At 37.1% G+C, this 26082-nt stretch overlaps 1 protein-coding gene across 3 annotated transcripts in view; it reads right to left on the bottom strand.

The window, feature by feature from the left end:
- Positions 1-26082, bottom strand: part of PDE1A (phosphodiesterase 1A) — a 316405-nt gene that overhangs the window by 101399 nt on the left and 188924 nt on the right. For all 3 annotated transcript variants that reach the window (XM_055572013.1, XM_055572012.1, XM_055572011.1), the window contains exon 2: positions 20932-21045. In XM_055572013.1, the coding sequence (XP_055427988.1) occupies positions 20932-21045 (114 nt within the window). The remainder of the gene's footprint in view (positions 1-20931; positions 21046-26082) is intronic.

Here is a 26082-nt window from a genome sequence, read left to right as displayed (position 1 = left end):
CATTGTGTGTAATCCTATGATGTCGCCACGCTCCAAGAATTCTACTGCTACCTTGATTTTCAACTACACTGAGTAGAATGACAGACGCACAGTAATGGTTGTCAATTGGTCCTTTGCAAATCTGATGTGGAGGACTTTAGGACTATATGTCCTAAAATCATAAATTATTCATGACAGTTCATCGAACATGATCAAATCAGCTTATGAGAGTTCAAATACAGATGTGGTACCCAGGAGTCTAGCAATTCATAGTCATCATGCATGATGTCATTTATTGAGAGGGAAAAACATACAACTTCAGGGGGAAAAAGAGTAATATAGATTAATTAATGAATAGAAAAATAAAGGAACAGAGTGCATAAGGAGAAAAGCATAAAATATTCTAATGTATAAAAAAGCAAATCTCAAAAAAGCAACAAACAGCTCTGTGACGGTTAATTTTTTATGTTCACACACCTAGCTTATTTGGAGTGAAGGTATGTTTTAGATGTGCTTTCCATTGAAATCAGTGGACTTTGAGGAAAGCAGACTACCCTCCATAATGTGAGTGGACCTGATCCAATCAAAAGCCTTAAACAATAAAAAGGAATCTTGCTTCCAACTACTGTCAGACTCAACATTTACATCTGCCAGAATTTCCAGCTAGTCTGCCTCCTTTAAAGTATAAGTCAGACCATGTGCTTATGTGCTTAGTCATGTTCTACTCTTTGTGACTCTATGGACCATAGCCATGCTCCTCTGTCCATGGAATTCTCCATACAAGAATATTGGAGTGGGTTGCCATTTCCTCCTCCAGGGGATCCTCCCAACCCAGGGATCAAACCCACATCTCCTGAGTCTCCAGAGTTGAAAGGCAGATTCTTTACCACTGAGCCACCTGGGAAACCCAACCCAGACCATGCCAATTCATACAGCCCTATGAAGCACACCACAAGCTACATCTCTGCCTGTATCTCTTGACAATTTCTACCTTATTCATTTTGACTCGGCGGTGCTGGCCTCCTTGCTATAATCCTGTCTGCCAAGCTGCGTCTGCTCAGAATCTTTGCACTTGCTGTTTCCCCTGCTTAGAATCTCTTTCTCAAAATGTGTGGATCATTTCCTCACTGCATTGAGGTAGAAAGTGTTTCCTTGACCACCCCCCTACTCAAATAGTAAACATCTTGATTCTCTTTATCTTGTTATAGACTTCTTAGCACTTACCACTGTTAACGTCATGCCATACTTTTACTAGTTTTTTTATTCAAAATGTTTTATCCAGTAGACTATAAAGACAGAGCAGAGAGTTGGTCTGTTCTTATGCACTGTTGTATCACTGGCATCTACAGCAGTGTATGACACAGACTGGGGGAGTCAACATCCAGAAATATCTACACGAAACTATTACAAGTGATTACCTTTAGGGAGTGGAGTGAGGATGGAGATAGTATACGAAGTTTTAGTCTTTTAAAGAGTCCCATATTCTTTGATTGATAAACACAAAAGCATCCTGAGGGTAGTTCACTATTATCCATCATCTCTTTATTACCTTTATGTTCATTTGCTCTTGAATGATCTCTTTACAATTTTTGAAGCAAATTATGGGGAAATATTTATTTGACTTGGGAAAAATAAGATATTTTTCTGGATTAAAGACAAGTGTAAGACTGGATACTATAAAAACTCGTAGGGAAAATTCAGGCAGAACACTTTTTGACATAAATCACAGCCATATCTTTTGGGATCCATCTACCAGAGTAGTGGAAACAAGAATAAAAATAAACTAATGGGACCTACTTAAACTTAAAAGCTTTTGCATAGCAAACGGAACCATAAATGAAATGAAGAGACAACCTACAGAATGGGAGAAGGTATTTGCAAATGATGTAACTGACAAGGGAATAGTCTCTACTATATGCAAACAGCACATTCAGCTCAATAACCTAAAGACAATCCAATCAAAAAATGTGTAGAAGATCTAAAAAGGCATTTCTGCAAAGACATACAGATGTCCAAAACACACATGAAAAGATGCTCCATATTGCTAATTATTAGAAAAATGCAAATCAAAATTACAATGAGGTATTACTTCACTCTGGTCAGAATGGCCATAATTACAAAGACTAAAAATAAATGCTGAAGAAAATGTGGAGAAAAGGGAATCCTCCTACACTGTTGGTGGGAATGTAAATTGGTGTAGCCACTTAGGATAACAGTATGGAAGTTCCTTAAAAAACTGAAAATAGAACTACAATATGATCCTTCAATCCCACTCCTGGAAGCGTATCTGGATAAATCCGTAATTTGAAAAGATACTGATACATGCGCCCCCGTGCTCACTGTAGCACTACTGACAATGGCCGAGACATGGAAGCAATCTAAACGCCCATCAGCAGAAGAAAGGATACAGAAGATGCGGTACATTTATACAAAGGAGTACTACTCAACATAAGAATGAAATAATGCCATTTGCAGCAACATGGATGGACCTAGAGATTATCATACTAAGTAAGCCAGAAAGAGAAAGACAAATAGCATATGATATCACTTATATGTGGAATCTTTAAAAATGATACAAATAAATTTACATCAAAACAGAAATAGATCCACAGACATAGGGGGAAAAAAAAAAAAAAACAACTATCATTACCAAAGGGGAAAAAATTGGCAGGAGATAAATTAGGAGTCTGGAATTAACAGATACACATTCAAGCTCATGCTCAGCCGCTCAGTTGTGTCAACCCTTTGCAATCCTCTGGAGCCGGCCAGGCTCCTCTGTTCATGGGATTTCCCAGGCAAGAATACTGAAGTGCGTTACCACGCCCTCCTCCAGAGGATCTTCTCAACCCAGGGATCAAACCACATCTCCTGCATTGGCAGACAATTCTTTACTGTGCCACCTGAGAAGCCCAGAGCATGGTAAGAAATTCCTAATAAAAACACAAATAAGTTGTGAAAGAAAGTGAAAGTGAAGTCGCTCAGTCACGTCTGACTCTTCACAACCCCATGGACTGCAGCCTACCAGGCTCCTCTATCCATGGGATTTTCTAGGCAAGTACTGGAGTGGGTGAAGATAATTAAGTTTGGATAGAAGAAAGTTTAAAGGCAGGGGGATGAAACTTAAATGAATTTTAAAAATAAACAGATACACCTAATGGTGCATATTTCTCCTCTCCTCCCTTATTCATTTTTCCTTTCCCTGGCACCTGCCCTGAACACTCTTTCTTCTGAGCACAACAGCAAGACCTTCAGATTTCATTTGACTATGCTAGATAGAAGAAGAAGAAGGCAATGGCACCCCACTCCAGTACTCTTGCCTGGCAAATCTCATGTATGGAGGAGCCTGGTAGGCTACAGTCCATGGGGTCACGAAGAGTCAGACACGACTGAGCGACTTCACTTTCACTTTCCACTTTCCTGCATTGGAGAAGGAAATGGCAACCCACTCCAGTGTTCTTGCCTGGAAAATCCCAGGGACAGGGGAGCCTGCTGGGCTGCCATCTATGGGGTCTCACAAAGTTGGACATGACTGAAGACTTAGCAGCAGCAGTAGCAGCATGCTAGATAGGGCATGAATGGAAACTCCAGTATAATATCAAATAGTAATCCTGTAATCCTGGGCTGCTAGAGAGTTATCAGAAATAATTTTTTTATACATTTATCTAAGATGTGAAGATATCTAAATAAGACTATCACAGGTCAAACATTTTAGAGTAGTTTGTCCTCATTTCATTTTTGACATACATTTGTTCAAGTAGCTTGTTAAAGGAGATCTCAAATACTATAATGAGTCTTGCTTCCAAAACATCCAACCACTTGACTGCTCTTTATCCTAGGGTTGGATGGCAGGGTGAGCATAAATGTTTATTCCATGAGTGCTCTTAAAAAATGAAAACTTTGTGTTTAAGAAACTTACAACATGAAAACAAAAATCGTTGGTACATTTCCCTTAGGAATTCTTAAAATGCACTATACAGAAAAGAAGGGCCAGGAGTATACGTCCAACATGTTAGCACTGTTGACCTCTGAAAAGTGCTTCAGCTGGTGTTTGATGCAACTTTTTTTAGTCCCAGTGGGGTCAATAAAATAGAAAGTGAGGGGTCCCTAAACATAAGCTGGGGGCCAGTGAGCTGTGAAAACTGACCCTGCCTCCAATCAGCACTCTACTGATCCTTGGGAGCTATTTATACTCCAAATTTTCTCTTGAAATCTGATGACACAATTCCCCAAGGGCTTATATTTTGAACTAGAGAGTTTGTAGGAAAAGGGAATAAAGAAAGAGGCGGCCACGGAAGGAGAGGTCATGGGATTCTGACTCTTAGAATTATATCAGTGAAAACATTTCTGTCCACAGTAGACTCTTGGAAAATAGTTACACTCATGTACCCAAACAGTTATTTCCAGGCATTCAGTGCCCACGCGTATACCTATTAAGTATCAAAATTCAAGCGCCAAATGCAATTAGGGGAAACTGATTTAAATTATTCTTATAAAGGACACACTTCAACAAAAAACTAACTCATTCACCTCTTCCTCTAATATTTGCTGGGCCCACAGTAGGAGCACATATCTCTGAATATTTCACCACTAAATATTTAAAGCTATATATCAAGAGAACAAACAGTTACACTTGTTCTATTCTTCTGCCTTTTAATAAGTTTCATAAAAATCTGACAAGTTGGGTTGGAAACAAGAATTTTCAACTCCTTGTGTGACAAGGCTGCACCTGCCTGCCCGCAGCTCAGGCCCTTGCTGTATGAACAGGTAGATACTGTGGTCCCAGTACAATCTCCGTCAATCCACCCAAGCTTGAAAGCAGCTGCTTCTTGGCCTTTCTTTAAGGGTGGAGAGGTGTACACACCAGCAGTATCCTGGGCCCCCTCAGGAGAAAAGACCTAAGGAGGAAGCCCATTAAGACTTCGGAGACAGGCTAATAGACATTTGGGTAGAGAACTCTGGGGTCTCAGGGTCAGAATACAGTAGAGGGGCACACTGCACTGGGCAGGGAATTCCAAGATGTGAGTATCCAGCAGGGGAAAAGTCATGAGCTCAGTTTCTTCTTGGCCTTGGAGACCTACTAACCCATGGGAAGGAGCAGACCAAAAGATGGCCATCTGTGAACATCCTAATGTGGGGGACAGTGTCCAGGGAAGCAGTTCCACTGGCACTGAGCTAAGGGTGGTACTGGCCTCATATTTGGTGAACACCTTCCAAGTGACCCCTTCTGGGATAACTGGGACAATTAGAAGTTGATCTTTCTACAGTATGGTTATTCTTTGGAGGTAAGTGGTTCCCTCATAAGCAAGTCTATTAGAATAATTTCTTTAGTTAACACATGCATATGTTCTGAGGTACCTGCAGCCTCTCCACACACCCCTTCTCCACCAAAAAACCCCAAGAGTAATTGTCAAGCTTCACTCAGACTTCAGAACCATCTGAGGATGGATTTAATGACAATGTCAGCTAACTTTATTGCTTACTTACTATGAACCAGGCAAGGAGCCACGCTTTACTTCATTTAATTCTCAAAACACCACCATAAGGAAGATATTACTATCAGCACTTTACTGATGAATAAATTGAGGTACAGACACCTTAAGTGATTTGCTCAAATCATACAACTAGAGGCATCCATGCCATTTTTTGAGCTCAAGTCTCTCTGATTTCAGGATCTGAGTTTTTTAACTGATGAGCTATTCTTTACCTCAAATGTGTGTTTTGTTTACTAAGTGTCCAGACTCCCTTTAAATTCAGACAAAAATATCAGCAATCATTATTCTCTATCCCATCTCTATGTTGAAATTCCAGTTTAAAAATAATTGATCTTAAAAAAATCTTAAAGGACTTTGGTTCCCGAGAATTATGATTAAAGGAAGCTTAAATTTGTTTTCCATGACTGGTGTGTTGAATAATTTTCTTAGAGAGAAATATATCTGGATGGTATTATTTCAGGGTACTTTGAAGCGTGATAAATAAATTGAATGTCAGGATGGAAAGAGGTAATACATTTGAAAAGCCTTGTTGACTTGTTAGGAACCTGTTTCCTGAGCACTAAATACATTTGAATTAATTTTTCCAGGGCACCACCCATATACATTTATTTATTTATTATTTGCCTTGTTTCAAAAGACTTAAAATGGCAGGCTCACAAATTTATTTCAACAGCTTTTTTTTTTATTTGTTTGGTTTTGGTGTTTTGGCAATTTTCTTTTTCTGTCTACCTGACTAGGCCTCTGTGCAAGTTAAGGCCCAAGGCTCTGCACCTCCTCTATACCCACCAAAGGAAGCAGAGTTCCAGGAATGGGAGGGTCATCTCCTGGGACAGGAAAGAAGAGCCAGGAAATGTTGGGGGAGGCTCTGAGAAGGGGTTAGGCTCTCAGAGAGTTAGGATCAAGACTGTATTTAGGGAATCAGTTGGGAGATGGAAATGAAGGGAACGGGTAAAGCAGAAAACTGCCCTAGGCCTCACTGATGACTCTTGGCTTCCTACCAGGAAGTCCTTTTGGCTCAAAACATCTTCAAAAATATTCCTCTAGGCTCAAAGCCTGACATTCCACTAATTACCATTTTTTTTGATTAGTAAGCATCCTCTGCAGTTAAGAGAAACTGCCTCAGGAGTTGGAATCCTGGCTTCATCACCTATTAGCTGTGTGGTCTTAGAAACCAACAGTCCATCTTTTGAATCTCAGTTTCTTTGTCAATAAAAGAGAGATAATAATAGTGATAAGTAGTGAATTGAGAGTCACTCAGTCATGTCTGACTTTTTGTGACCCCATGACTATAGGCTGCCACACGCCTCTGTCCATGGAATTCTCCAGGCAAGAATACGGAGTGGGTAGTCGTTTCCTTCTCCAGGGGATCTTCCCAACCCCAGGGATCGAATTCAAGTTTCCCTCATTGCAGGCAGATTCTTTACCATCTGATAATAGAGCTGATAATAATAGTATGTCTAGTGGTGGGGTTGGAGGATGAAATAAGTAAACACACAGAAAGCACTTCGAATAGTGTCTGATACAAAGCAAGCCCTCAGTAACCTCCCAGCCATTTATATACCTGCATGAATTAGTCTAAGCAGATCAATTTATGATGTGCAGTAAAAGGAAGGTATCTTGTGATGGAAGTGTTTCAGACAGTAAAGGAAGAAGTTGGTCAAAGTGGACTTGCAGGAACCAAAGAAAAACTTATGCATTCTGTGGGTTGTAAGGAGGCAGTGGGAGGGATCTCCAAAAATGTTTTTTACCTACTTTAAAATTTTAATGAGTAGAATAGGCAAATTAACAGAGACAGAAAGTAGAATAGAGGTTACCAGGGGCTGAGGGGAGAGGGGGACTGGGAGTTATTGTTTAATGGTACAGAATTTCTGTTTGGGATCATGAAAAGGTTTTGGAAATGGATAGTGATAATAGTTGTACAATATTGCAAATGTACTTAACTCCGCTGAATTGTACACTGAAAATGGTACATTTTACATTTTATGACAATTCTACAATATCTACCTAGCATTGATCTTCCTGTCCCACTTTTCAGAGAATGATATGTTGCCTCTTCTAATCAAGGTAATGAGACAGAGAGGAGGGTATTCCAAGGTCGCTTTGAGTAAGTGTCCTTCCATGGCTCACCAAGTTGCAGGCTGAAGAAAAAAGTTGAGGTTGTGGCCCAGAGATGAAGCCTAAGGCCACGGTTTGCCAGATCTGGGAGAGGTGATTACACTATAGACCAAAGAACAGGCCTCCTCTATGCCCCAAGAGCTGTTGCTCAAAGCACTACTTGTCTCCAATTCAGCGCCCTTTGCCTACTGCTCCTAGTGCATGATGAAATTTCCTGGTTTGGGGAGGCATTTTAGCCCCCAAGCTTCATATACAACTTGGGGCAATATTTGGGCCACACTCCTTTGATAAGGCCTCAAAATTCTAGGCATTAGATTTCTAACATTCTCTATGTCTGCACGTCTATTCAGTTGTGTCCAACTCTTTGTGATCATATGGACTGTAGCTGCCAGGTTCCTCTGTCTGTGGAATTTTCCAGCTAAGAATACTGGAGTGGGTTGCCATTTCTTCCTCCAGGGGATGTTCCTGACCAAGCGATCAAACCCATGTCTTCTGAGTCTACTGCATTGGCAGGTGGATTTTTTACCTCTGAAGCCACAAGGGAAGCCCAACATTCTCTGTATATCTTTCCTATTGTAGCCTAATTCGACATTCTCTATAAGTGTGGTCTCTGGACTGGCAGAACTGGCAGCAACTGGGAACTTGTTAAACCTGGAACTTCAAGGGCTCTAGTCCAGACTTGTTGACTTAACAAGCCCTCCAGGTGATTCTGATGAATACTTTGAGAACTGCTCTCACCCATTCATGGTGCGCCAATTAATGGAAGATCGTGGCCAAGGAAGTAAGATTTAATCTTTTTCTGCAACGTGGACTTAGCAGTACTGATTATTTCTATGCTCATTATTCCACTATGAGAGAAGTGAGTGAACAATATAGGAAGGAACTAGCAGAAGAATCTCAGTAAAAGTATCTTAATTAATAAATCTTTAAGCTCATTTTATGAACAAGAATAATCTGTATGTTACTTAACTGAAAAATAGAAGAGTCAATTTCTCAAGTTTTAGGATCTATTCTCTTAGAAACTCTTAAAATGCACTGCAGTATTATTAACTATAGTCACCATGCTATACAGAGGCACCAAATTCTCAGGGAGCAGAGAATGGATACTAAGAAGAGCTGGGATATATTTGAAGGACAGGGGTGTGAAGGAAGACAAGGAATATATTTCTTTCTAAACCTATGAAGCTGAAAGACTAAGGGCAAAGACAAGAAGGAGTTAACAATAGCCAAACAGAATAGCAAAATAATTATCAATGTATATAGTGTCCTTCATAGATAGTTGTTGAGTAAGTGAATAAATGTATAAAAACATAGGCAGAGAGTCTTTGGTCTTAGAGGCTATAGAATATTGAGATACTTACAGTAGTTAGGTGAGGAATAAAATCATTTTCAGTCAGGTCTTGCTCCATGTGTGAAAAGATATTTGTATCAAAAAAAAAAAAGATAATCTCACAATTAAATTTTTTTCTGTTACCCTGGCCATATATTTAGCCATGTCTTCATTCACTGACTTTTTATATGCAACACAGAATAACCTGGGGAGGAAAAACTCCTGTTCTTGGATTTAAGTTTCAAAAATCTAGTTCCCAGAGGAGGAAAGGCCCAAAGATGATGGAAGAATATGTGATGACTCAGAGTAGAGTTTCCATTCCTGTTATCATCCAAAGATGCCCTACGTTAATCAGGAAGACAGAAGAGATCTTGAGAAAGGACACTTGCGTCCAACCTGAAATTCTCCAAGTCAAACACTGAGTGGGGAAATAGCACATCCCAGTACATTTCTAGGATCCTGGAGCAGAAGGATGCTAGATGCCCTGCCCACCCACTAACTGCACCTTTTTATTTTAATAAGAAAAAACAAGTCTCTGACGTTCAGTACCTGGTACTTACCCAAGAACCACCCATGCTATTTAACTGTATCATGGGGTCAATATATTTCATCATTTGCCTTGGAAACTCAATCAACCTCTTGCCTTGTTTCATGGGAAAATATGTTCTAAATAGTTATCTTAGATATCTTAGATAACACATTTGTGTTAGGACTTATTATTAGGATAAGGTGACTGTCTACAAGGTTTGACGATTAAGAACATGGGCTTTGGAGCAAGGGAGATCTTTAAGGCTATAAGGATGCTCTCACTAGCAAGTGACATCCAACCTAACCCTAAGTGGCTTAAATAATTGGGGGACTTATTATTTTTCTTAACAGGAAAGTTGAAGATAGGAGACTCCAGTAGGGATTTTTAAAAAAATCAGTAGTCAACAGTATCATCAAGGACTCAGGTTTCCTCCATCTTTCTGTGCTGCCAACTTTAGTGTTAGGTTGAGCTCTAAGCTTGCAGCCAGATGGTTGTATCATTTTCAATCATCATACCCAGATACAATACCCAGAAGCAAAGGACTCCTTTTCCATGGGAGGAAATCTTTTGATGAACCCCCATTTGTCTCATTGGCCAAAATTATATCAGATGTCCATGTCCAAACTTGCTGGTTAGGGAGCTGAGGACTAATTTCTGATTTGGATCAATTAGGATATACCCATCCTAAGCCTGGGGCTAAGACTGGTCTCCCATGAATCACTGGCTTTCCAGAGAAGAGTGAATAATTGAAAAAAGAAAAAAAGAGTTCTATTACCAAGGAAGAAAAGAATAGATGTTCGTAATCTCCATCTCAGTTTGAACTTGTCTCTGACACATAATACTTATATGATTCTAAGCAATTTAATTACTTTTTTATGTCTCACATTTTTAACTTTATAGTGAAAATAATATACGTATTATAGAATTTTTGAGACATGAAATCATATATGCAAATTGCATAATGCATTGCCTTGGATATAATTATCTGTCAAATAATCTTGTTATTAATATCATCATTAGAAAAGAATAACATTAAAAAGTTTATCTTTTTCAAACTCAGGAAATATTCATTTATATTTTATTGACCCAAAATATCACAACAGTAAGCTCATACCTAATACGTGGAGCTTTTTATGTCAGCCATCTCTCAAAAGATCTGGTCAGATTTTTTCCCCCTTTCACTAGTCAGGCTGTTTTTGAAAGTTTGCAGAAAGTAACACATCACAGATGGCAAAAAACATGAAAATCAACCAAAAGTTATTGCAACTTTTTCTAAGCCTGGTTTTCACACTCCATCTACAGGGTGAGAACAGCCTACAACACAGCACTCCAAACAGCCACCCCTCCCTACAGCTCACACCATAAAAATGGAATTCATAAAAATCATAATTTGCTTTTTAATGGTTCACTGAACTCCAGCAATGTCTTAGCACATACCCTTCAAACTGATTTCCTTAGGGACACCTCCAAATGGAATGAGGATGTACAGCTTGGAAATATCACCTCTGTCTTGTTTTGCTACCCTCAAAGCATCAGAGAGAGGTCATTCCAGAGTAATCAAAACAGAAAGATTTGTCTCTTGATATCGTTTTGTTCTGATTCACCAATTCTTATAGTCAGCGCTAGTCATCAGTGTTTTGGCAACGAGAGTTTGTTTAAGGTAATTTTGTTGGCTTTTCTTTTATCTGTAATTGAAATGTTAAAGAAAGGTGTTTATTAGTCCAGCTCTTTTCTTTTCTCCATCTTCCCTACTCTGCCTCTAAATGTCTGAGGATTACACAGGAGTCAGTGCCATCATGACATGTAGGTTGTAGTGATTAATCACTCAGGGTTTGCTCTCTACTTCATATTGATCTCTGAGTTTTAGAGTCCATGGTCTGTAATTTTTGTCAAAATTATTACCACACTGTTACTCTTGCTGAGCAACTGAGTTTAAAACCAATGCTTACTAGCCTTTTTGATTTTATTGTGCTATGCATGTTTTGCTTATTTGAAGATCCTTAGATATGTGCCATAGTTAGCTCCATTTCACCTTCATTTTCTACCTATGCTTGGCTATTTGTCTCCTTTCCAAGATAACTTAAGGCTAACTTCTTTTTTACTAAAGTATAGTTGATTTACAATGTTGTGTTAATTACTACTATACACTGACTCAATGGACATGAGTTTGAGCAAGCTCTGGGAGATGGTAAAGGCCAGGGAGATGGTGAAGGACAGGGAAGACTGGCATGCTGCAGTCCATTGGGTCGCAAAGAGTCAGACACAACTGAGCAACTGGACAACAACAACAAATACAGCAGTGATTCAGTACATTTTTCTGGAGGCTTCTTTGGTGGTTCAGCAGTAAAGAATCCGCCTGCCAATGTAGGAGACATGGGTTTGATCCTTGGGTCAGGAAAATCCCCTAGAGAAAGGCATGGCAAACCACTCCAGTATTCTTTCTTGGGAAATGCTATGGATAGAGGAGACTGGTGGGCAAGAGTCCACGGGGTTGCAAAAGAGTTGGACATGACTTAGTGACTAAACAACAACAGCACACTTTTAAAATATTCTTTTTCATCATAGTTTATCATAGAATAATGAATATAGTTCTCCATGCTATGCAGTAGGACCTTGTTTCATGCATTCTACATATAAACACTTATATCTGCTAACACAAGGGTGCCTATATCTTTTTGAATTATAGTTTTATCTGGATATATGCCCAGGGTGGGGTTACTGGATCATATAGTTATTCTATTTTTGGTTTTCTGAGGAATCTCCATTCTGTTTTTCACTGTGGCTACACCAACTTACAAAGAATAACTTCTTGACCTAATCTTTCCATAGTTACTATTTCTCTTTAATCTGAATCTCTTTTTTATCTTAAGGTTCACGGAAGGTTTCTGTTCTAAAAAAAGCATGAAAAAAAATTCATTCCTAATAAATAGACTGTTATATAGCTGCTTTTTCCTATGGGCTAGGAAATACTTGAAAAATAATCTAAGCTTATTTCTTCTAGAGACATTCCACTTCAATTCCTCGTATTAATATAACATGACTGGTGGCTTTTTCTCTTAGTGAAACTCCATTTCAGAGGCATCAGGACTCTCCTAACTGCATTCAATAGTTCTTCTGTGGCATTTTGATTTACCCTTTTTAGCAACCCTGTCTTTGCTACTCCAGATTCTCCAGATATGCTTTCTTCAGTCTGTAATTCCTGAGTGTGCTCTGAAGTTGCTCCATTCCTAACTTTAAATGGTGTGTTCCCACACAACATATTGAATTATCATAGGCATTCTGATTATATAAAAAAAAAAAAAAAACAAAATCTGAGACTCCTGGATTATAATCCCTAAATTCACATCTCTAACTGGTGCCATATTTCTGAGCTCTAGAGTCCATATATCTAGCACATTCCAGACCCCCCTTTTTTAAACCTTAATTCCTTCCATTAGAAGCCATGTCTTTGAGAACAGGCATAGGGAGTTTTGCTGGGGAACTAAATTTATTAATATTAAGTAATTCTAACCATACCTGGTTTGGAATCTTAACTCTACAATTTCTATCTGATTTTATATCCATGTTCTTGTTATGATTTACTGCTGCTAATTAGTGTTTCCTGTTGTAATCTTTCAGTGTGCTTGGGTTTTTCTCTCACTTCAAACATCCCTGTTTCTTGTTTATGGTATTAGTCCTCATTCCTCTATTTATCTTCCCAGTTCTTGACTCGTTTTTAATGACCAGCTATCTGCACAGTTGTACTCTGGATTCTGATGAGCGATGTGTCTGGTATTCACTTCACATACTCAGTAGATATTTGTGTTATGAGTGAACATTCCTTAGTAAATTCTAGTACATGATGATTTCAAGGGACTTAGACTTCAAGGTGCCCTGGATTTCAGTCAATTTCTAGCAGACTAACTTCTGCAATTACTGATTGATATCCATGCAGTCTTACTCAGATAATCTCTCAAAATTAAGGACATTTAGATGTAGTAAGACATAGGAGTCAATTAAAGATTTTTTTTAAAAAATCAAGATGGGTATCCTATTAAGGTTTGTTTCCCATCAGTTTGTACTCCGTTCTCTTTTCCTGGTAACTTAAGCCCACCTGACTTCATTTCTCGGGATCAAAAATTGCTGTCAATAAATTATTTGATTTTTTAAAATAAATTACATATCTTATTGTGTTGTGTACCCAGAAGTCTCTGCATTTATTAGTACAACAAAGAGTTATTATTATTTAACTTTTAGTAGTGTAAGTCACTCAGGGGTGTCAGACTCTTTGTGACCCCATGGACTGCAGCCCGCCAGGTTCCTCTGTCCATGGGATTCTTTAGGCAAGAATACTGGAGTGGATTGCCATTCCCTTCTCCAGAGGATCTTCCCAACCCAGGGATTGAACTTGGATCTCCTGCCTTTAAGGCAGATTGTTTACCGTGTGAGCTACAGGGAAGTCCCAATTTAACTTTTATGAAGTCCCAATTTAAACTTTATAATTTAACTTTTATTCTGTCAGATATGGTGTTACACTTAATCCTCAAGGCAAAACTGTGCAATTAGCACTGTCATTATTGTTAATCTACAAACATAAAGCTAAGAAATATAGAAGTTAAGTCACTTGCTTAACTCTTAAGAAGAGAGTATTAAGTGTAGCATCCCGACTTTGAACAACCCACTCTTTCTGAATTTGGAGTCTGTAATCAAACAGTGGTAATTGTAAGACTTAGATTGATTCACATTAAGAAAATAAAGTTATAAATTGTGTTGTGTGTGTATGTGCTAAGTCACTTCAGTCATGCCCGACTCTTTGCAACCATGGACGGTAACCTGCCAGGCTCCTCTGTCCATGGGATTCTCCAGGCAAGAATACTGGAGTGGGTTGCCATGTCCTCCTCAAATTGTATTGCAGGGCAGTATTAATAAGCATAATTTCCATCATTTAAAGTGTATCTCCCAGCCAGCTGCCTACCCTCATGAATAGCAATTTATAAGGTCAAGGATGGTACTTTTCCTGGCAATATCCAAATCTAAATAAGGACAATCAAACAGAAGCTTTTTGTAGGTCACATGTTTCTGGATTTTAACTGTGCAGCTTTGAAAAATAAAAGCCTCTAGTGATACATCTGAAAGCAGGATCATAAAATGCTGGTATTTGCATTTGAAAGTGTTTTGTCAAAAAACCAACAGTCATATTCATTAAGGAATTGTGCTATAATTCCTGAAAGAAAGTCAGAATTTTAATTCTATAAGAAATTGTTTTTTACTCTCACTGTTTGCAGATGACATGATCCTCTACATAGAAAACCCTAAAGACTCCACCAGAAAATTACTAGAATTAATCAATGACTATAGTAAAGTTGCAGGATATAAAATCAACACACAGAAATCCCTTGCATTCCTATACACTAATAATGAGAAAACAGAAAGAAAAATTAAGGAAACAATTCCATTCACCATTGCAACAGAAAGAATAAAATACTTAGGAATATATCTACCTAAAGAAACTAAAGACCTATATATAGAAAACTATAAAACACTGGTGAAAGAAATCTAAAAGGACACTAATAGATGGAGAAATATACCATGTTCGTGGATTGGAAGAATCAATATAGTGAAAATGAATATACTACCCAAAGCAATTTATAGATTCAATGCAATCCCTATCAAGCTACCAACAGTATTCTTCACAGAGCTAGAACAAATAATTTCACAATTTGTATGGAAATACAAAAAACCTCGAATAGCCAAAGCGATCTTGAGAAAGAAGAATGGAACTGGAGGAATCAACCTGCCTGACTTCAGGCTCTGCTACAAAGCCACAGTCATCAAGACAGTATGGTACTGGCACAAAGACAGAAATATAGATCAATGGAACAAAATAGAAAGCCCAGAGATAAATCCACACACCTATGGACTCCTTATCTTTGACAAAGGAGGCAAGAATATACAATGGAGAAAAGACAATCTCTTTAACAAGTGGTGCTGGGAAAACTGGCCAACCACTTGTAAAAGAATGAAACTAGAACACTTTCTAACACCATACACAAAAATAAACTCAAAATGGATTAAAGATCTAAACATAAGACCAGAAACTATAAAACTCCTAGAGGAGAACATAGGCAAAACCCTCTCCGACATACATCACAGCAGGATCCTCTATGACCCACCTCGCAGAATATTGGAAATAAAAGCAAAAATAAACAAATGGGACCTAATTAAACTTAAAAGCTTCTGCACAACAAAGGAAACTATAAGCAAGGTGAAAAGACAGCCTTCAGAATGGGAGAAAATAATAGCAAATGAAGCAACTGACAAACAACTAATCTCAAAAATATACAAGCAACTCCTACAGCTCAACTCCAGAAAAATAAATGACCCAATCAAAAAATGAGCCAAAGAACTAAATAGGCATTTCTCCAAAGAAGACATACAGATGGCTAACAAACACATGAAAAGATGCTCAACATCATTCATTATCAGAGAAATGCAAATCAAAACCACTATGAGGTACCATTTCATGCCAGTCAGAATGGCTGCCATCCAAAAGTCTACAAGCAATAAATGCTGGAGAGGGTGTGGAGAAAAGGGAACCCTCTTACACTGTTGGTGGGAATGCAAACTAGTACAGCCACTATGGAGAACAGTGTGGAGATTCCTGAAAAAACTGGAAATAGAACTGCCTTATGATCCAGTAATCCCACTGCTGGGCATACACACTGAGGAAACCAGAAGGGAAAGAGACACGTGTACCCCAATGTTCATCGCAGCACTGTTTATAATAGCCAGGACATGGAAGCAACCTAGATGTCCATCAGCAGATGAATGGATAAGAAAGCAGTGGTACATATACACAATGGAGTATTACTCAGCCATTAAAAAGAATACATTTGAATCATTTCTAATGAGGTGGATGAAACTGGAGCCTATTATACAGAGTGAAGTAAGCCAGAAAGAAAAACACCAATAGAGTATACTAACACATGTATATGGAATTTAGAAAGATGGTAACGATAACCCTGTATACGAGACAGCAAAAGAGACACTGATGTATAGAACAGTCTTATGGACTCTGTGGGAGAGGGAGAGGGTGGGAAGATTTGGGAGAATGGCATTGAAACACGTATAATATCATATATGGAACAAATCACTAGTCCAGGTTCGATGCACGATACTGGATGCTTGAGGCTGGTGCACTGGGAGGACCAAGAGGGATGGTATGGGGAGGGAGGAGGGAGGAGGGTTCAGGATGGGGAACACATGTATACCTGTGGCAGATTCATTTCAATATTTGGCAAAACCAATACAATATTGTAAAGTTTAAAAATAAAATAAAATTTAAAAAAAAAGAAGTTGTTTTTTATTTTTTCTACTCATATCATATTTCAAGAGAGATTTTTGTGCTTTGATTTATCTTCTTAATTGAAATCCTGCAGTTGTTAAAGCTTAGTGGGAAAAAGTAATGTATGTATGTATGCATGTGTGTATAGGGGGGATTTAAACCAATTTATAATTTCTGTTCTATTCTGCTTTATCATGTTTTAATCTTTTCTTGTGGTTCAGCCACCTCCAAATGCCTCTCTTGAATACTTACTGAAACATTTTTTTTCTAAAAAAAGAATTTTCTAATAAAAAAATCTCAGAAGTTATCAGCATTTTTAAAGTTTAAAAGAAACTAAATGCTTATTCAATTATCTCTGTTTTACTAATATCCCTAAGGCAAATGCAGTTTTAAAAATTATATACACATGGCAACAAAAAGTATCCTCAGCTTGCTGCTGTGTCTTACTAAGTGAAAGTGAAAGTTACTCAGTTGTGTCTGACACTTTGAGACCCCATGGACTATAAGCATATGGAATTCTCCAGGCAAGAATACTGGAGTGGTTAGTCATTTTCTTCTCCAGGGGACCTTCCTAACCCAGGGATTGAACCCAGGTCTCCAACACTGCAGGAAGATTCTTTACCAGCTGCAGGTGGATTCTTTACAAGGGAAGCCCCAAAATACTGGATTGGTTAGCCTATCCTTTGTCCAGGGCATCTTCCCAACCAGGAATCAAACCAGGGTCTCCTGCAGAGCAGGCGGATTCTTTACCAACTGAGCTATCAGGGAAGGCCTGTATCTTACTAAGTCTATAGGAAATCAAGCCATATCAAGTATTTTTCCTCTAAAATTTCTTGAGCTGATATTTTAATCATCAAACTAGTCTTAGAAGATACATACAAAATAATGTTGGGTATAAGCAGTAGCATGATGACAAATAGTTAACCACATATTCACCAGGAAAAAAAAAATCCTGATTTGTATCATTTGCCAATTTTTATAGTATAAACACTCTACCTATAGGCAATTTCAAGCAAATGATGTTGAAGGCAGAGTTGAGAAAAGATGTAACCATAGTCAACAAATCAATGGGCCTGACAATCCTGACAGCTTGTGAGCTTTCATCAAAACCTCCAGGAAGTCTCTAAAATCACCCTTTTGTCAGATGTGAATAAAAGGATGCAGATGAGAATTGTGCTTAAAGCCAGTCTTTAGAGTCAGCCTGCCAAGACCTAACTCCACTCTTTAAAGTATCCTCTGTGTTATCTTGTATAAGCCATCTAACTTTCCTGCGCCTCTCTTTGCTCATATGTAAAATGGTAATAATATAAGTTTTAATCTCTATGATTATTAAATGAAATAGTGCATTAAAGTGCTTAGAAGAGTTCTTGGCATATAGCTATAATAATAGGCTATTAGTAATAAATGTTAGGGACTATTTTTCTAGAATTTACAATCTAACTGTCAGAATATTTTACACATTGTCATCTAAATCTTTCACAGTTCATTGAAAACCATCCTGCTTGATAACAACACTCTGAGAGGAGCCAGTTATAGAGGGAAGAGCACTAAGAAAGATGTCATACCTTACTCACTAGTCCCAGTTTTGCCGAAGTCTAGGTTTGTGGCCTTTGGCAAACCAGTTTACTTCAGGAGCTTTGGTTCTTTCATTAGTAAAATACAGAAAGTAATGGTCACCCTGCCAACTACACAGGACTGTGGTGAGACTGCTATAAGTTAATGAAACTATGAACTCTTCTTGGAAGATGGTACATACGTGGGGTGTTATTATTAATCCAATTTAAAATTCATGATGCCATTGAGGATTAAAATAAAAGAGTGAGAAGTTTTGTGTCATTTGAGTAAACATTTGGAAATAATGTATTGTTAAGATCTAGGATGTTTTGTTGTATTGTAAAGATGAAAAACCCCACATTTGTATCCTGAAGCAGTGAACCATTTTTTTCTTCCCACAAAAGAGCAAGTTTCAAATGTTTAAATGAATTAAGGATCCTGGGGAACTAAGTTAAAAATATCTATGTGATCATAATTTTCTAGGAAAGGAAATATAAAGGAAAAATTAATAAATAAAGCACATAATATTCTGTCAAATTGGATAGTATTACATCATTACAAGATGAATACTGTAAATTTCCAAATAATTATTAAAGGCAAAATTTCATAAGTTTTATAAATAAGTATAAAAAATGAAATGTCCACAACAGATTGAAGAAATTTTAAATTAAGTTCAGTCAACTTGTAAACAAGAAAAATCACACACAAAAATGAAGGCAAGGAAATTATAGGAAAAATACTTGATTTTTTAAAAAAGTTACACATTGAATCTCTGTTCATGTATAAGAATCATATACATTTATGTACACTTAGTGAAAGTTAACTAAAAATCATTCTAAAAGTGTGCCTATGATTTTTTCTCTTAATTTATGGCTTCACACTGTGCTTTAACAGAGTTCTGTTCTAGAGAATAAGAATCTCTGTGCAGCCTGGTCTTCACCACACCCTTTTCTATCAGTTACCAGTAAAAATTCTTACGGCCTAAAATGTAAATATTGGTATATGATATGGGAAGATCAAGCTTCCTTGTTGAAGGGAAAAATCAAAATGAAAGTTATGAATAGTATGTTATCTTCTATGAAAGTCAGAGGGAAAATATGAAATAAAAATTTGTAAGAAATCACTGAAAATATTCATAAGAAATTTATGAGTTAGGGAACTTGAGTAGACTAAGAAACAGGTGGATAAAGACTTTAACAAGGTACCATTTTATATTGTTTTGAGTTGTGATTTGTGAATTTATTACCTACTAAATAGCATTATTGTGTGTGTGTGTGTGTGTGTGTGTAAGTCCAGTACACCTCAGTCTCACATCTGATTTAACACTTCTCACCTGCCCCGCGCTCAGGCCTGACAGGCAGAGACGCCGGCAGAGGAGACAAGTGTGATGGACTCCTCCTCCATGTCTGGTCCCCTGTCCCACTCACTACGCAGCTTCTTCTTGTTCAGCAATGTGGTGGGGAAGACAGGGGTCAAAGGGTCTTACAAGACTGGTGGGTTTGTTGTCATCTGTGTGACAAATACGCAAATGCTGGTTACCTTTTCTCTCCTGAGGAGCTTTTGTGCTTCCTTCAGAGACAACACCCTACACCAACTGGGTATCTTGTTCTTTGATATTTATGCTGAATTTTCGATTCCTACTCTGTCTTCTGTTTCAACAATCACCCCACAAAGTCTGGTTTTCACCCTCTGAAATCCGTATCTGTTGGACAATGCCTTCAAAAGACCTCTCCTCCACCTGCCTCTCGACTTTGAAAAACTCAGTACCTCTTCTCTACTAACATCTGGAAGTACATGTCTCTCTCTCAACAGGATCCCTCTACAGTTGTCCTTTAGGCCAAGGTTTCTTAACCTCTATGGTATTAACATTTGGGGCTAGAGAATTCTTTGTTTTGGGGGATTTTCCTGTGCATATTATGATGTTTAGTGGCACCCTTGGCTTCTACCTGTTATAACACTAGCTAGCCCCCATCAGCCAAACCAGGAGTCTCCAAAAATTGCCCTATGACACCTTGAAAGCAAATGGCCTGATTGAGAGCCACAGGACTAAGGTAACAATCCTCTTCAAATGAATTCCCATTTCCGAATCTCCTTTTACCACTCTGGTATTAATAATTATCAGGCTGGATGATGGAAATTATCAAATACACATGGGGAACTGCCACTCGGCAAGCCCTTATACAGTGTCTGATAGACGCCTCTCATGATAATATATGGACATGTGACACCCATTTTCTCAGAAGGAACTCAAATCTTGAGATAAGAGGGAAATTCTTACATCAGTGAAAATCACTGTAAGCCTACATCTATCTCTGACATTTAAAACTCTGGGCCTAAGGACTGTGAGAGCAGGGGGAGAGGAGACTTTAATTTGTTTATTACTTTATTGATCGACTGTTTTGTATTATTCAAGCATTTAGATTAAAATCTGTATTTTTTAAAAGAAAGAATTATAGTTCTTAACATAGCTATATCAAGAAGAACATTTTAATTTTTAATAAGATTTTGATTTGGGTTTCTTAGCCAAGATATGAAAGCAGGGTCAAGAAAAAGGGGGGAAAAAGGAGACAAGCAAAAAAGTTAAAAGGGCAAGGAGGTTAAAACTTACCTTGTTTCATCAATATAAACTGCTTCCAACACAGATGCTGCATATTCAATATTCTTCTTTAAGTCGATGACGTTAACATCACCTTTTTCCAGCTGCTTCACTAAGCATCTTAGTCTATTTCAAAAAGTAGCCAAAAAAAGAAAGAGAAAGAGATTTATTATGACTATAAGGAAAAGAGTCAATACTAAATATACAAATTGGGTTAAACTTTCAACTTCTCTTTCCAGGTTATTAAATAGCAATATTTCCAGGTATATTTGAGGTATAACTAAGACCAATCTTTATCACTATACAACTATCAGAAATTATATTCACCTCTCAATAATATTCAGAGAAGGCAATGGCACCCCACTCCAGTGTTCTTGCCTGGAGAATCCCAGGGATGGGGGAGCCTGGCGGGCTGCTGTCTATGGGGTCGCACAGAGTTGGACATGACTGAAGCAACTTAGCAGTAGCAGCAGCAGTCAATAATATTAGGGCTATAGGTTGCAGGTTTATGTACCATATTTCAAGCACAGTTTTTCTGAAAATTCAAACAATATAGGTATTTTCATACAAGAATTCCTAATCCTAGAATTTATTCTATGGTTGTTGTGCTTCTTCAGAGTTGGCACTAAGAAATACTTAACAGGTACTCTTTTGACCAATATTGTATCAATTATTCACTGTTTATAGCAGTAGAAATAAAAATAAAAGGCAAAAGATTCAAGAAAATATAATTAAGAAGAGAAAAAAATATATGTATACAAGCTTAGTGTTTTTATTGCAATGATTTTTCAGTTGAGGCAAAACTACAAAATATTTTCTCATGTTTTTGCCCATAGAATCATGTATCACAACTGTTTGAGAAATTTTAAAGCATTTCTGGATTTCTGACTCAGAAATTGTGATGTAATTAATACTGTTGTTTTAAGCCACTACATTTTGTAATAATTTTTTAGGCAGAAATAGATATCTCAGGGAGTGAAATAGTACAAATTACCTCAATAATTTTCTAATACTTTTAGAAATTTCTATGCATTAACTATAAACCAAGTGTTTCTAAAGATACTTCCCTTTACTAACAACAGAAAACATGTTCTTTAGCCACTATACACTATAAATAAGAATTGCGAATACAATTCACCCATTTTCCTGTCAGCAGGCAGAATTTAATTCCTTGAGAAAAGGTATTTCAGAGAGAATGGAATACATTTACTTTTAGGCACAGCCTTAAAGATAGTGTAAGAGATTCTCTGAAAACTTACTTGAGTGATTTCCAATACCAAGGTTTAGGGTATCAAGACAAGTTAAAAATTTCAGCAATGGTATTTTACATTTCTTCATCCATAAGAAACTTTATTTCTCCACAGAAAAGAGCCACACCTAGCTTAAAACTTCTTATCCAGGCAGCTACAATTACTTTTTGTATCACATACTTTTGTATGATAAAATATTAGCAGACAACAACACTGCAAAATAAATTCCATGAGTTGATAAGTGTCTTATTTGTCCAGAGTCAGCAAAGCAGAACAAAATAAATATCAATGACTAAAACAGGTTACTGTGAAAGGGAAAATTACACCTGGCTCTGAGGTTTGTGTAAAATACTGAATATGATAATAATGGAGCAACACATAGAGTTTTAGGGGATTTTTGTAATTCTATAATCCAAACACATTACTTAGTATAATTTCCTTTTATGTAGAAAGTAAAAGTTTCATACTTTGAAACAGCTTAAAAATACAGCACTCATATATCCTTAGCACTTTAGGGATAAGAGGGAGATGCCTCACCTGCAAAAGTCTAAAAAATCTAGCTAATGTCATAAATAATGCTAAATGACTGAATGCTTTCCTTCCAAAACCAGGACCAAGGCTCTACTCTCACCACAGACATTCATAACTGCACTGGATCTTTCAGACAAAGCTACAAGGCAAGAAGAAAAGGTATTCATATTGGAAAGAAAGAAATAAAACTGTCTTTGTTCACAGAAAATGTGATTGTTTAAGTAGCAAATCTGATGAAATATACCAAAGAGTTACTAGAAGTGATAAAATAAATGATTTTAACAAGTTTACAATATAAAAAGATGCAAAAATCAATATCATGCTATACAATAATAATGAACAATCTGAAATTAAAATATAAAGCAATACTATTTACGATAGTTCTGAAAATGTAAAATCCCTAGCCATAAATGTGACAAAGTATGTGCAAGCCCTATACACCGAAAACTACAGAACATTGTTGAAAGGAAAAACCGTAGATCTAAATAAATGGAAAGATACACCATGCTTACGGATTGACTCAATATTGCTTTCATGTCATTTCTCCAAAAATTTATTTATAGATTCATTGTAACCCCAGTAAATATCCCAGCAGGCTCTCTTGTTATTGTATATATTGACAGGCTGATTCTGAAATTCACATCGAATCAAGGAGCTAGCATAGTCAAATTTAACAAAAAGAACAAAGTTGGGGAATTTACAGTACTTCAAGAGATTCTAAAGCTGCAGTAGTCAGTACAGTATAAAAGGCACAATACACCGCATTATTAGCACCAAGATAATACAACAGATAAATCAATAGATTTATAAAGTTTAAAATAGACCCACAGATAAATAGTTAATTTATTTTGGGTAAAGATGAAAATATAATTTAGAGGAAAAAGGATAACCTTCACAAGTTATGCTGGATAATTAGAAATATCCATGTGCAAAAGGAACTTTGTTCCATACCTGCATCACAGATCTAAATGCATATCCTAAAACTATAAACGTAGAAGAAAACATGTGAGAAAATCTTTGTGATCTTGGGTAAGCCAAATATGTCTTACATACAACTGCTGCTGCTAAGTCACTTCAGTCGTGTCCGACTCTGTGCGACCCCATAGACGGCAGCCCACCAGGCTCCCCCGTCCCTGGGATTCTCCAGGCAAGAACACTGGAGTGGGCTGCCATTTCCTTCTCCAATGCATGAAAGTGAAAAGTGAAAGTGAAGTCGCTCAGTCGCGTCCGACCTTCAGCGACCCCATGGACTGCAGCCTTCCAGGCTCCTCTGTCCATGGGATTTTCTAGGCCAGAGTACTGGAGTGGGGTGCCATTGCCTTCTCCACTTACATACAACACCTGCGATGAAATAATAAGTTGAATTTCACCAATATTAAGAACTTCCAGCCACAGACTGGGAGAAAATATTTGTACATCATATATCTGATAAAGGATTTTCAGAAAACATGTTAAGAACTTGCAAACCTCAATAATAAGATAAATGATCCAATACAAAATCTGCTAATGATTTTTTTGTACCACCAAAAATGGTATATTCATGGCAAACATGAACACATGCTCAAAATCAGTAGTCACCAGAAAAATTCAAATTAAAACAATAATGAAATATAATCAAATACTTATTAGAATGACTAAAATTAAAATAACTGATCATACCAAATACTGGCAAAGATGTGAACAATTTAAACTACCACGCACAGCTTCCGGGAATGTAAATAAGTACAATCAATTTGGAAAACAATTGCCCAAAAAGTTAACACGTATCTGTCATATGACTCAACTGTTCTATTCTTTGGTGGAGAGAAGAATAAATATATGTCCTTACAAATACTTGGACATAAATGTTCATAGCAGTTTTATTTGTAATAGACCCAAACTGGAAGCAGCCCAAATGTTCATCCACAAGTAAATGGAAAACAAATTGGGCCATATCCATCCAAAGAAGCTCTGCTTAGCAATATAACGAATGAACTGTTGATACACACAATGACGTGACCAAACAAGGACTACGCTGAGTGAGATAGGATATACGCATACTGTATGATTCAATTTGTATAAAATTTTTAAATGCAATCTATTCTTATTGAGACAGGAAGCAGATCAGAGGTTGCCTGGGAATTAGGAAGTAGAGATCAAGGAAGAGAGGAAGGGAAAGATTACAAAGGAGCTGGAGGAAATTTTGATGGTAATGGAAATGTTAATTTTCTTGATTGTGGTGATGGTTTCATAGGTGCATACATATGTTCATACTTATCAAATTATAAATTATAAAATGAAATATGTAATTTGAGATAGAAGATGGATATATGCAAAATAGATGCTTCTGTTACATATCTTTACTTTTAATCATTTCCATTAAAATACTTAAAATTTTAATATATAATATCAAAGACATGGAAAAACTCTAAAGCAGCATTAAACTGTTAATGATTTTTCTTCAAAAAGAAAGGCACTGATCTTTGACAATTCATGAGACTTTTGAAATCAGCCTGAATATTATGTACTGAACAGGTTTTGATGTTCTTAGCTTTTTGGTGGGACTACTTCCTCACCTTATAAGGAGCAGAACACTTAAAAGAAGACAGCAATGAAAATAGAAACCATCTTTGAAAATAATTGATTAGATCTGTGATCCAATCAAGCAGTCACAGAAGAAAAGCAATTTCTACTTTTGAACAAAGAGTACTGAGCTGTAGAAAATGATTGAGTATTTTTATTCAAATATAGAACTGCCACTTTTCAAATGAAAAAATACACAATGTAAAATGATGTAGTTTTCAGAATCAGGTACTTCATATACTCTAAAGTTAGCTTCTAAGATATTGCTATGAAACCTTATCTTGCAAAAGAACCACTTACATAATAAGGATATTATACTGAAAAATCCCATGTGTCTATGCATGTCTTCATTAATTCTAGGATAAAAATGCCCAGGATATCTCTAATGCTGTAAAGCATGAGTGATGTGTATGTTAATAATTTTAACTTAAAGGAGAATTGAAAATAATCATCCTTCTATCAATCTCCCTATATTTTACATAATTGAAATACAAAAGAGAGAAGGATACGGTTGCAAGAATGCCATACTAAGAAGCAGAAGAGGTAATGCTAAAGGAATAGCTATAGTGATATTAACATTAACATTGAAATATGGCCACACACAGGAGTGCACAAAGACATACAAATTGGGGCTGTCAGAACTAGAAGCTGCTATGTCATTTTCAGTTGCCTCTAATTCTAACATGATTAAAAAGTGATGATAAGAAGCTGTTAAATAATGAAGTTTTCTTGTCTATTCTGCAGGTCAATGCTTAGGAAATTAAATTCTAACCTTAGTCGAGAAAGCAAGGCTTATAAATTGAAAGTCTTTTTAAGATAC

Source organism: Bubalus kerabau, chromosome 3, assembly GCF_029407905.1.
Source record: "Bubalus kerabau isolate K-KA32 ecotype Philippines breed swamp buffalo chromosome 3, PCC_UOA_SB_1v2, whole genome shotgun sequence".
Lineage (NCBI taxonomy): Eukaryota > Metazoa > Chordata > Mammalia > Artiodactyla > Bovidae > Bubalus > Bubalus kerabau.
Note: the sequence above shows the minus strand (reverse complement) of the source record. Positions and strands in the feature narration are given on the sequence as shown.